The sequence below is a fragment of the Rhinatrema bivittatum genome, chromosome 13, assembly GCF_901001135.1.
Source record: "Rhinatrema bivittatum chromosome 13, aRhiBiv1.1, whole genome shotgun sequence".
Taxonomy (NCBI): Eukaryota; Metazoa; Chordata; class Amphibia; order Gymnophiona; family Rhinatrematidae; genus Rhinatrema; species Rhinatrema bivittatum.
Genome location: NC_042627.1, coordinates 16,973,512 through 16,985,528, shown reverse-complemented (window position 1 = coordinate 16,985,528; position 12,017 = coordinate 16,973,512). Strand labels below are relative to the sequence as shown.

Below are 12,017 nucleotides of genomic sequence, written 5' to 3'. Positions count from 1 at the left end.
GAGCGATCGCCCACTTTTGGGCCGTCGGCTGCCAGTAATCAAAATGGCGCCAGTGGCTCTTTGCTTACCATGTGACAGGAGCTACTGGTGCCATTAGTCGGCCCCTGTCACATGGTAGGAGCAATGGACGGCCAGCGCCATCTTAAAAAAATGGCGTGGGCCATCCATTGCTCCTATCATGTGATAGGGGCCGACCAATGGCATCGGTAGCCCCTGTCACATAGTAAGAGCAAAGGGCCACCGGCGCCAGTTTGATTACTGGCAGCCAAATGCCTGAGAGGGGGGAGATCAGTCCCGGGACCCCTGCTGGGCCACCAGGGACTTTTGGCAAGTCTTTGGGGGTCAGGAGGGTGGGGGGTTGTAGTTAAATTTTTTTTTTTATATTCGCTCTATAAGATGCACAGACATTTTCCCCCCACTTTAGGGGAAGAAACGTGCGTCTTATGGAGCGAAAAATAAGGTATTTTGGAAATAAGATGGGAGGAAACTGATATGTCAGTTCCTTGTTCTATGGAATTGGAAATGTATCCAATGCTAGCACGTCCTGCGACAGTCTTTTGGAACAATGATGAGGCAATTTATGGTTGAAGGGTAACACAAAAGAGACAGTGGTTTGAGTCCTTCAATGATGGAATAGGTACTATACTGCATCCGCGTGGAGAGACCATTTATGTGGCTAAATATGAAGACTGAACTTGTTGACTAGAACATTGCACCTCCCTGGAAGTTAAATTACTGAAAAAGGATGTTTCTTATTGCAGCCTAGTTCCATGAATTCAGCACCTCCATGCAAAGTTATATGGAACCTGTTCCCCCTTTACTTGTTTGTGTTGAATATCTGTTCGAATATGAGCTACTGTGTTTTCCTGTACATACCCAGATCAATCCAGACTCCTGGGTTTTGCTTCCCTGCCAGCAGATGGAGACAGAGAAAGTTTTACTGACAGCGTATATAACCCAGTGTGCCTCGTGCAGTCCCTCAGTATTTCTCTGTTTTCAGCAGATGTTACGCATCCTGGAGGGATGTGCGCATGTGCCTGATTGGCATTGGTGTGCATGCAGGAGGCCACCTAGAACCGAAGTTCAGGAGAGCTAGACGCCGGGGACAAACAGGTCCAAGTGCCTTGCTATCTGTGAGGCTTGTCATCTGATAGCAATTCAGTCCTCACTCTCACTCCATTTGTATAAGCACTATTTAGATGCTGAAAGCGATTTGACTACTACAACTTTTGCCCACGTTGGGACATCCCCTCAGCCTATGGTGTCTCTGGAGGGGAGTGGAATGGGAGGCGAGGTAACAGTCAGTTATCCTTCTCCCTTGTTCTGGAGGGCAGAAGCTTCCCCGAGAGAGAGAGGTAGGAGAGAGCAAGGTTGGGCTTCTGGGTTCTGGTATAGATCCATCCTCCTTCTCTTGGGTGGAATGTTTCCAGGGCCTGCAGCCCTTTCTGCAGGGGTGCCCAGCGAAGCATGCTCGGGTCTCCCATTTGTCAGTTAAGGCGGGCAAATGCTGCAGGGAGGCTGTCCCTGGTAATATTCAAGGAGATGTGGATCATGAGACATTGGAGGATTCCAATGGGGAATTGGCTTTCTCACCTCTAGAAGAGGGAGAAATTGCATATGACAGAGCCGCTTCAGACTCTGCTCAGACTTTTTCTTTTTTCATCGAGATGTATTACTAAGTCTGTTGGCTCAGACCCTGAACACATTTAGTGTGGTTGGAGGTCAATTTTAAGCCCAACGTCTTGTTTCTTTCCCTTTGTATCCAATTCAAGAGATATTGGATTTAAGAAGGTAAATGCGGTTCTCAAGGTTCCCCATTTCCTCATGGAAACTCTGAGGTCTGTCATAGCGGCAATACGCAAGGGAGAGTTCTTGGCATCTCTCGCCTTGACAGAGTCGTATCTGCACATAGCCATCAGGCCGGAGCACCAGAGATTCCTGAGGTTCATGTTCTCTTTGGCTGGTGACAGCTGCATGTACCTCCACCAAGGTGATCATGGTAGGGGTGGCTTCATTGCAAAAGGAGTGTGTGTTGGTGCATCCGTGTCTGGACGGCTGGCTCATTCATGCAAAATCAGAAGACTTCTGTTGACAATGAGTTCAAAAGGTACCAATGCGCTTGAAGTCTCTAGGATGGGTGGTGAACCAAGCAACAAGCCATTTAGTCCTCTTTCAAACTTTGGAGAATCTGGGAGCTCTGTTTCACATGCTGGCAGAGAGAGTGTTTCTCAAGGAGAGAGATTGCTGAAATTGCAGAGTCAGATTAGGCTTCTGCTAGAGCTGCTGGTGCCCAGGGTCTGGGACTATTTACAGGTCCTGGGTTCTATGGATTTGACATTGGAATTAATGCATTAAGTATTCGCACATATGTGGCTTCTGCATGGGGCTCTTCTCTCCCGCTGGATGAGTTTCATCTTCCTATTCTGTTAGAGAGGGACACCAAGTACAGTCTTTCTTGGTGGCTTACTTGCACCAGCCTCAAGCGTGGTGCGGAATTGGAGGTTCTGAATTGGGTAATAGTCACCACCGATGCAAGTCTCTCCGGATAGAAGGTGATGTGGCAAGATCAGTCAGCTCAGGACCAGTGGTCGAAATAGGAGGCCTCATGGTCTATCAATTGGTTAGAGACTAGAGTGGTACATTTCGCATTTCTTGCCTGTCTGCCGAGGTTACGAGACCATCCAGCATGAATCTTATCAGACAATATGACTGCTGTGGCCTACGTCAACCATCAGGGTGGAACCAAGAATCTGGCAGTGGCTCGAGAGGCCTGGGATTTGATTCTCTAGGCAGAGCAGCACTTAGAGTGCCTGGCAGTATCTCACATCACTGGAGTGAACAACGTTCAGGCAGATTTTCTCAGTCAAAGAAAGTTGGACCCTGTGGAATGGAGCTGGCAGAGGCAGTGATGAGTCTCATTCATGGAAGATGGGAATATCCCGACCAAAGAGAACACCAAGGTGTCACGGTTTTGCAGCCACTGAATAGAACATGGTACGGAAGAAATCGGAGCTCTGGTGCTGCCTTTGACTCGAGGGTATTCTTCTTTGTCTTCCCTCCGTGGCCTCTGGTGGATAAGGGAATTACGGTGGATAGAGAAAATTCGGGCAACGTGATCCTAGTAGCTCCAGAATGGACAAATCGACCATGCTTCCCAGATCTGATCAACATGGCCATAGACGGGTCCCTGAGGTTTGGATATCAGTCGACTCTTTTGTACCGGGGCCCAATATTTTTGGATTAGGTGGCTTACTTCTGAGAGGAGATGTCTGAGATGGAGGGGATATTCCGAAGCGGTTAGTTCCACCTTATTGCAGGCTAGGTGACCTTCTACATCCTTGATGTAAGTGAGAATTTGGAGGATCTTCGGATCGTAGTCTGCTGTTGACAGAGTGCAGCCTCAGCCTGTTCAGGCTATGGTGTCTCATGTTTTGGCTTTACTATAGAAAGGTTCTGATCAAGGGACTGGCCTTTAACTCTCAAAGTCCAGTAGCAGCATTGGGTTGTCTCCGGGGTAAGGAGCAAGGGTATCCTTTGTCTACACATCCAGATGTTATATGGTTCCTTTGGTGGGCTAAGAACTTGCACCCTCAGGTGCGGAACATTTGTCGTCTTGTAATCTGAATCTAGTTATTACAGGATTGTGTGAGGTTTGGTTTGAACCACTAAAGAGAGCTCCAGTTAAGGACTTGACTGTTAAATGCCATCGGTACCCCTCCCCCTGCATTACCCTGATGCCATTCTCCCTGCATCGTTTCTATCAGTGCCGTCCATGTTTTTCATCCATGGCACTGATTTTTCCTTGGGTTCCATCGGTGCCATCATTGCCCGGATGGATGCCATCGACAAACACCTTGTCTTGTCTGTGCCATCCATGCCTGGGTCGATGCCACTGTCGCCCGGGTCATTCCATCGATGCCATCCTTTATTTTATGGATACCGTCGATGCCCAGGGCCTTTCCATTGGTGGCCATTAGTGCCCACGTTGAATCCATCTGTGTCCGTGGTATCTGTGCCCACGTCCGTGGCATCAATGCCATGGACGCCATTGCTGCCCGAGTCGATCCAATCGATACAGTCGATGTCCGTGGCCATGCCACAGCTGCCCTCGGCGCCCGCCTCCATACAATCGATGCCCTCGACGCCCACGTCGTTTCCATCGGTGTCTTCGACGTTCCTATCGATGCGGTCATCGACTCAGTCTATGCCGGTATCATTTTTCCCGATACCAACGATGTTTTTTTCGATTATTCGATGTCACATTGTTCCCATAGATACCTACGCTGATGCCGTCAGTGCTCCATCACTGTCATCATTATTCTGGCTGAGTCATTGACGTTTTTTCATATATATTTTTGACGATATCCTTGAGGCCGCTTCGGCTGCCATCAACACTGTCAACACCGACATAGCACAGCCAAGTAATGCCCTCGCCTAAATACAGTGCTCCATGCTTTGGGTTCTTATTAAAGTCCCGTTTTAGCCTAAGACAATACATAGTGCTAGGAGCAGTGAAGGCATGCTGACAGTCTGTCATCAGTTGCCATCCACGACAGCGAGGGCATCCATCTCGGCGCTGGGGAAAGACCGGGCTGAGCACCGTGGCATGCATCATCACTGACACGGTGACCATCCACCACCGATGCCATCCAGCACATCGGTGCTATCCTTCTTGATGCTGGACATTGCTCGGGCCGAGCAACATGACCACTGCCATCGGCACTGTTCCACACAGTTTTGGCAGTCCTTGGTGCTTTAGAAACACCGGAACGAGTTCCGAAGAATTCTGCACTGGCGTCACGAGACATCGAGCTGCTGCGACGAGGGTCGGGTTCACGAGCTCATTAATCGGCTCCCATGTTCCCGAGGCGTGCCCCACAGTCATCGGTGCAGGATTGCCCGTCTCCTCTATACCTGCGCCACCATACCAGGCATCAGAGTTGAGACTGACGTCTACGTCCACAGGCTACCCCTCGAGGACTCCTGAAATCCACGGAGCCAGCAATCTTCACCGGCTCATCCTTCGGCGATCCACGTCGGATGGTAAGTACCCGTTTCTGTGGCATTCCCATTGAGATGTGTTCTCTAATTCGGGCACATGGTTCGGAAAGTTCTAGGTCATGTACCTTCCAAGAACCGTATTAGTGTCACATATCGCTATGCCAGCCACAGTACCAGGAGAACCTCTCTATCATTTCTTTGGGATTACATCAGGGCTTCCTCCCTTTTCCAGCAACGAAGCTCTGTACTGATTAATGCTCTGGCTTCTGGTTCCTGCTTCAGAACCAAAGTTCCAGGTGCATTCGCTGATCTGCTAAACACGAAATCCAGCAAATGCTGCCTCAAGTGCGAGTCCACCTCGAAGCCTGATTACAGGTCTCGATGTCTCCTTGTACAGCACACAGAAATGCGGGTAAGATTTTACCGCTCACACTCCCGTGGGAGGTTACATGATATCCAGATTACATCAGCCCCTCCAGTTGGACACCTCCTGGTCTCCCAACTGGCCGGATATCAGAGCAGCCACCCCACCTTGTACCAAGGTTCCCGGTACACTCCCCCAGACGCTACAAAGCACATAAGGAGGAAGAGGGGGGTTGGGGAGTTTTAATTACACTATTCTTTCTTTCAACAGAAAGTAGTTACTCTTCGCCCAGCAGGATGTTAGTTCTCACGAAACCCACCCGCCACCCCGCGGAGTTGGATCTATATACGTTTTTACGTTTATTTTAGTTTCGCTTGCGCTTTTAGCTATAAGACGAGACTGAGGGAGACACCTGTGGCTCACAGGGATAATTGCAGGCTGAGCATGCTCAGTGCACACAGTGTGTCAGTGTCAGTCAAAGCTTTGTAGAAACTTTGGCAGAAAAGTTTTCCGTACAGGGCTCCATGCTGTGATGTCACCCATATGTGAGGACTAACATCCTGCTGTCCAATGAGAACACCTGTTACAGGTAAGCAACACTTGCTATCTGTAAACTGACATGATGTTACTAAACGAATGTCGGTATAAAAAAAACCTATAAATAAAAACATAAATAAAATGTGTGTGCCATTGGCTGTGTGGGAAATCCCATTCGTGCTCCTAGGACTTTTTTGCCTTTCTGAGCTTACTGGGAGCAGGCTCTGATTCAGCGCCAGATAATGTCATCCCACTTATGTGGCTGCACTGTTGCTGCTTGTCCCCAGAGGAAGGAAAGTATCTTGTTTCTTTTCTACGTCTGGGCCTCCCGTTCTGTACTGACTGCACTGTTTGTCCTGCTGGCAGCCTGCTCTATTTCATAGTGTGTCTTGGATTCTGTAGACTACTGAATGCATGCAGTGTGTGGGGTTTCTTCTAAGTGTCCTGTACTTTTTGCAGACTGTATCGAGTGCATGGCATGCTCTGATAATACTGTCCGGGCAGGCCTTACGCCTAAATTCATCGATGTGAACATACTGTGCCAAATGCTCAACTATACAGCAGCACCTGCCAGTTCCAAAGTGTTTCCGTCTATGCAGAGCGCCTTGGACCCATGCACTTATGTCTACAACCCTCCTGTGCCAGACTTCTCTGTCATAAGAATACAGGTGAGCAAGCTGCCTGAACCCCAAACACAGGGAGGGCAATAATAACCCAAGCCATTTCTATGGGTAAAAGCTTTTATAGATTTTGAAATGGACTTTTTTGAAAACTGCCCACCCTTTCTGGAGGTAAAAGTGCACACATTGTTCAACTTTTACCCACATACTATGTTTCAGGGGTGGGCAGAAGCCAAGAACAGGCACAGTTTGCATAGAAAAAAATATCTGCCATAATCAAAGCAAAACTGCCCATCTCATTGCACTTTTGATTATGGATACAAACTTGTGGTTGATATTTCACCAATGGGGGGAGTTTAATTATTGCCCCCCTGCGTCTGCTCCTTAAAGCCTATATTGCTAAAGTGACTGATTATATGTATTAATACCATAAGCTAGATCTTATGGAAACATGTTGTGACACGGGCTGTGTTCCCTTCCAGATTCCTCCCAGCATGAAGCAGTATACCATCTCTTCTGTTGACTCAGCCAGTATCCTCCTTGTCATCCACGGCGAAGCAACTGCTACCTCCACAGCTGCTCTGTCCGAGATGATCCTGCATCGTGGATCTGTGCTATTTATCTCAGCCAATGAAAGCGTGTCACTGGATTTGAGTTCAGCAGCTGGAATGCTGATGTTTCGAGCTTGCTGTCTTCTGTAAGGAAGGGAGCCTATGTTCTACTCAGTCTCTAGGATGCCAGCTTGGAGTAGATAGAATCAGGTAGTAAGCCTACTGCAGAGAGGTTCTATAAGATTTTGGGATGACTCCATTTAAGGATTAGATACTGCAAAGAAAATGATACCAAAAAAAACACCTCACAATTACAAAAATCAAGGGGAAACACCCCTCCTGTTCAGTGCAGCTTAGCTATTGCCCAACATGGGGTGGTCCTCTGTGATTAGCTATGGGACAGCTCTACCTGCTTCTTGGTGGTCTCAGCAGGTCAAAGCATGGTGACAAGGGAAGTGTGTACTGACAGCACCTCTGTTTAATTCTATCTGACTCTGCTCACCAATGTCAAGTTCCCTTGTAAAAATGTTTAAATATTAATATTTTAAAAGCAACATATCTCTATATATTTCAGTTCATGGATTAATGGTGTTACATGTTGTATCTCAGGAGAGACTTTGTATGGACATAACATCAGAAGTCTATTGAAAAAGCTGTTCATCATTACCCTGAGTGGCTTTCTCTGTTTTGCATCTCATTTGTAGACATTTAGTAATTTTGCAAGGATGGATGAAACCCATCATATGAAGGATTAGAGTCATACTGCTTAGCTGTTTTTTTGTTTTTGGACACTATTTCTCGAGCAGATAATTGCCATCATATAAGGAATGTGTTCACTAGCAACATTAAACTGCTTTATTTTGGTTCTTGAAATTGGTGGGACGATACCAGCTAGAAAACAGTTGCTAGTAGTCAGTCTTGCTTCACCATTGTCCAGATGATCAACCAATCAGATACTTTCATCACCATGCCAACCTCTTTTATTGGGTGAGTTTCACCTCCACATTGCTGTCGTCATAAATGCCAATCTTGCCTGTAATTAGCAGATTCAGCTGTCTTATCTTACTCTCCCTCCCAAGTCATCAGTTAATATAGTACTAGAGTTCCATCCGAAATGGTTAGGGGACATCAAACTTCCCTTACCTTGCGTGTAGTACTGATGTCGTGCAGATGTCTATTAGACCAGGCTTCTTAGGACAAGATGGCATCTAGAAACTCCACTGGTATATAACATGTGTGCAGGATAAGTACCTATCCTCCAACCATTAAGTTAGTGAAGTCCTATGATATGCTATGGTCCTGGATTATTTTTTTTTTAAAGTTCATATTATGTACAGTAGTGACTTTACAGTTCCTAGCAGCAGTAGACAATATAATCTCTGCAGTTACAAGAATTTGCACAAACTGACCACAGTTCTAATACTTGCATGCTGCCAGGCATGGAAGCTCGTTTGGTCTGTAGAATGTTTGCTAGTACCTGTACCAGTCGTACGTAAAGGCAATCATGTATATAGGGTCTGCTGAACTGTTTAGGAGGGAGAATTGCTTTCTTATTGAATTGCACACAGGGTAGAAGACTGTGTTAGGGGGAAACCTCTTTCATGCCATTCATTACCTCCAACCATGAAACTTGAGTTGCACTAGAGTTCAACACAAAGATGTCCTTTTGGGCTGAGGGGTGGGGCTTCACCTTTTAAAAATTTCAATTTGTATATATATAAAAAAAAAACCAAAAACCTTTATAGTACATATCACTTGTAGGCATCTGTGTGAGCTGTTAAGGAACTTTACACCTCAACCACAATGTAGGGACTTGTGTATTTAATGTAGAGCGAGCAAGCAGAGGCCCTAAATGCACATTGACGTGATAGAGGCTGAAGTCCGTTTTCATTTCTCACCATCACTTTTGTTTACAAGGCTGAAGCCCCCCTCTGCCTGAGCTGGTACTGCCAAAGCTTTTCCCTCTTACATTGTTCTAGTGCATTTAGCAGGCCGGTTAGTTCATAACACGATTGACCTTTGCTTACAATTGTTTTGTAAAGTAATGGTGCTGCAGTTTAACACCAGAATTATTTCTAAGTCAACGTATAGCTTGAACAAGTCCCTCACCCTGTTCAGTTAAAAGTAAATATATGTTATGAGCAAGCTCAGATTTTGCAAATTTGTAATTTTACTTTGCTACAGGGACAGACACACTGTACTTGTATTTATGGGTTTGTTACTTCTGCCATAACCCACTGCTAAAAATTGTCAACTGCAAAGTATTAATATAATTTTATGGAAGTTGAATCATTTAAGTGGCTTTTCCTTTCAAAGACAGTAGAGGTCAAACACATTAGGGGAAATGCCTAGTATAACTTCATCCGTCAATCCTTTTCTTAATTTCTGCTTTGTAACTACTTATCCATTTAAACTAGATATTGGTCATGATTGCAAAATGTACACACCACCCTACAAGTGGGGGTTATTTAATAGTATGGATTGTAGGCATATGAGCCCAGAAAATAACATGACAGTACTTTATTCTGAACACAAGAAAGCATGGGATCTCGAAGGAAGTGATACTAAATTAATTGGATGGATGGGCCATACAGTCTGACAGCATTGTTTCTGAACTATTTTAGTCTCCTTACCCTGAGATTGTAGGGGCTTAGGTTGCTGGGGGTTGTTTTTGTTTTTTTATTTATGCAATTTTTAAACAATCTTAGATAGCAATACATGCATAATCATTAGATGGGTCATAATGTAATGTGAAAAATAAATGGAAAAATTGTTAAAGTAATATTTAACAGCAAAGAAAAACAAATTTTTCAATTAAGTTACCCAACATTTAATCAACCCATTATAAAGCAACTGGGAGAATCAATTTACTCGGAGCCATTACAAGAAAAAAATCTTATACAAAATAAAGGTAGGGATGGCTTTAATATACTTAATCCCATAACTAGATCGTTAACGTTTTGATTACCAAGGCAATGTGAGTCAAGAAACAATCTTAACTGCTGCGGATCAAAGAATACCTCTCTCATGTTGTTTAATCTTAAAACGCATTTGCTGGGGTAACGTATAGTGATCTGGGCTCCAATATCCCTAGGCTCCTGCCACATAAAGGAGAAAAAGATTTTTGGCTGAGTAACCTATCAGATCTGGATAAATCCATCTCTTATATCCTAAAAACAGTTTCTCTCTATTCCAGAGAAAGTGTCTTAGAATTTGATCTCTATCTACAACAGATGAAAAACTAACCAACAATGTCCCACACTAATCAATTTGCTCTTTGGACGGTTGGTCCAGGAAATTTGTAAGGTTTCCAAATTTTGAATTGGATTTCCTTGTCCATCTTTCGTCTCAGTTTTTATAAAATAAATCTTAACAATAGATGGAATCGATTCTCTGGGTATTTGTAATATTTCCATTAAATATTTTTTGAATTGCTTTAATGGTGCAATTAAATTTACATGTGGGAAATTTAATATTCTTAAATTTCTCAATCTTGTTTCATTTTCCAGGTTCTCAATTTTTCTGGAATTCATTAATTCTCCTTGTACCAGAGTAGCTTGTGTGGTTTGAAGTTGATACTCGATTTTCCAGATCTTGTAATTTATCTGAATGAACTGCTAACAACATATCTGTATGTATGTTATGTATCAGTGGTTATTTTGGACAGAGTCCCTATAGAGGATTCTAAGGAGAGTAGAGCCTTCCATACAGTTTCAAGAGTTACATCTTGCAACTTAACCGCAGTTAAATTAGAGACGGCGCTTACCGCACCCTCATGGCGATGTTCTATTCCCAAACCTGGGGACGCGGTCATACCTTCATACCTCTCAGCTGTAAACCACTGAAGGGATAGTTTCCAGATCTTTACCCACACTCGGTTCGAGTAAGTGCTGTAGCATGTGCTCTGAGGCTCCAATTCCGCCAGCATCCTGTGAGTTTATAGCCAACTCCACTGGATTCCTCCCGAAGGAATCAGGTTCACTCGGCAACTTCGGTCGAGTAGCCATTCCAGAGTCCAATGGGTGCCCAAACTGCGGAGGTGAAGGTGTTATCGGAGCCCTGGGGCTCAAAGATGTCAACAAGTCCAGAGGTGTCGGCTTTAGCTCCCCGCCGCCCGCCATCGGAGCGAAGAAGTTCTCAACATTTGGTTGAGTAAGAGCAGGTAACAGTGTGGTCGGGGTTTCCACCCATATTTTGCCCTTTCTTTTCGTATCAGGCATGGTGATAGTAAGGAAAAAAAGAAAACAAACAGAGTTCCTTACTGCATGACCACCCTGGTTGTGGCCATCTTGATTCTCGTTGCTGTTATTTCTAGGTAAATATGCTGGCTCAGGCAGAGATTACAGTGGCTATTATCTGGCACATCTTTACCTTGAAGTAGTTTAGATTTATAAGCAGTAAACTATGAGCCTTTGCATTACTGATGGTTATTTTAACTTTTTTTTTTATATTGCTGTCATCAGAGATGCACAAAGTGGTTTACAGAAACAAAAACTTAATGTAAACATACATAAAACTGTTACAAATGGTTTAAGAAAGCTGCCTGGGATCTTCAATATATTCTCATACCAGTTCTTAAGGTACCTGGAAAATGTCTTTCATAATCACTGACCAGTTGCTAAAAGCTTATTTGAATTAGTATGCCTTTAGATGTCTTCTGAATTCTTTCACATCAGTAATCATACGCAATGAATCAGGAAGTGCATTCCATAGTTTTGGTCCCACTGCTGAAAAAGCACCGTTTTTAGTTTGTCTAGTCTAGCCGCCTTTGGAATTTGAATATCCAACAGATTTTTGCTTGCAGAGCATAGCTGTCATGGAGGTTTATTTCAGAGATTATTTGGTTGTGCAAAGTAGAAAATCAATAAGCAGGAAGTTCTAAAAACAATAACTTTCTGTACTGCATTTAGAAAAACAATATTAAAAGAAAGTATTTACAAACAC

General features: G+C 44.4%; 1 protein-coding gene across 3 annotated transcripts in view; it reads left to right on the top strand.

Annotated features, from left to right (window-relative positions):
* Positions 1-12,017, top strand: part of MPI (mannose phosphate isomerase) — a 32,159-nt gene extending 20,142 nt beyond the window's left edge. For all 3 annotated transcript variants that reach the window (XM_029575681.1, XM_029575682.1, XM_029575683.1), the window contains 2 exons: positions 6,362-6,570; positions 7,005-12,017. In XM_029575681.1, the coding sequence (XP_029431541.1) occupies positions 6,362-6,570; positions 7,005-7,223 (428 nt within the window). In that variant the 3' untranslated portion in view covers positions 7,224-12,017. The remainder of the gene's footprint in view (positions 1-6,361; positions 6,571-7,004) is intronic.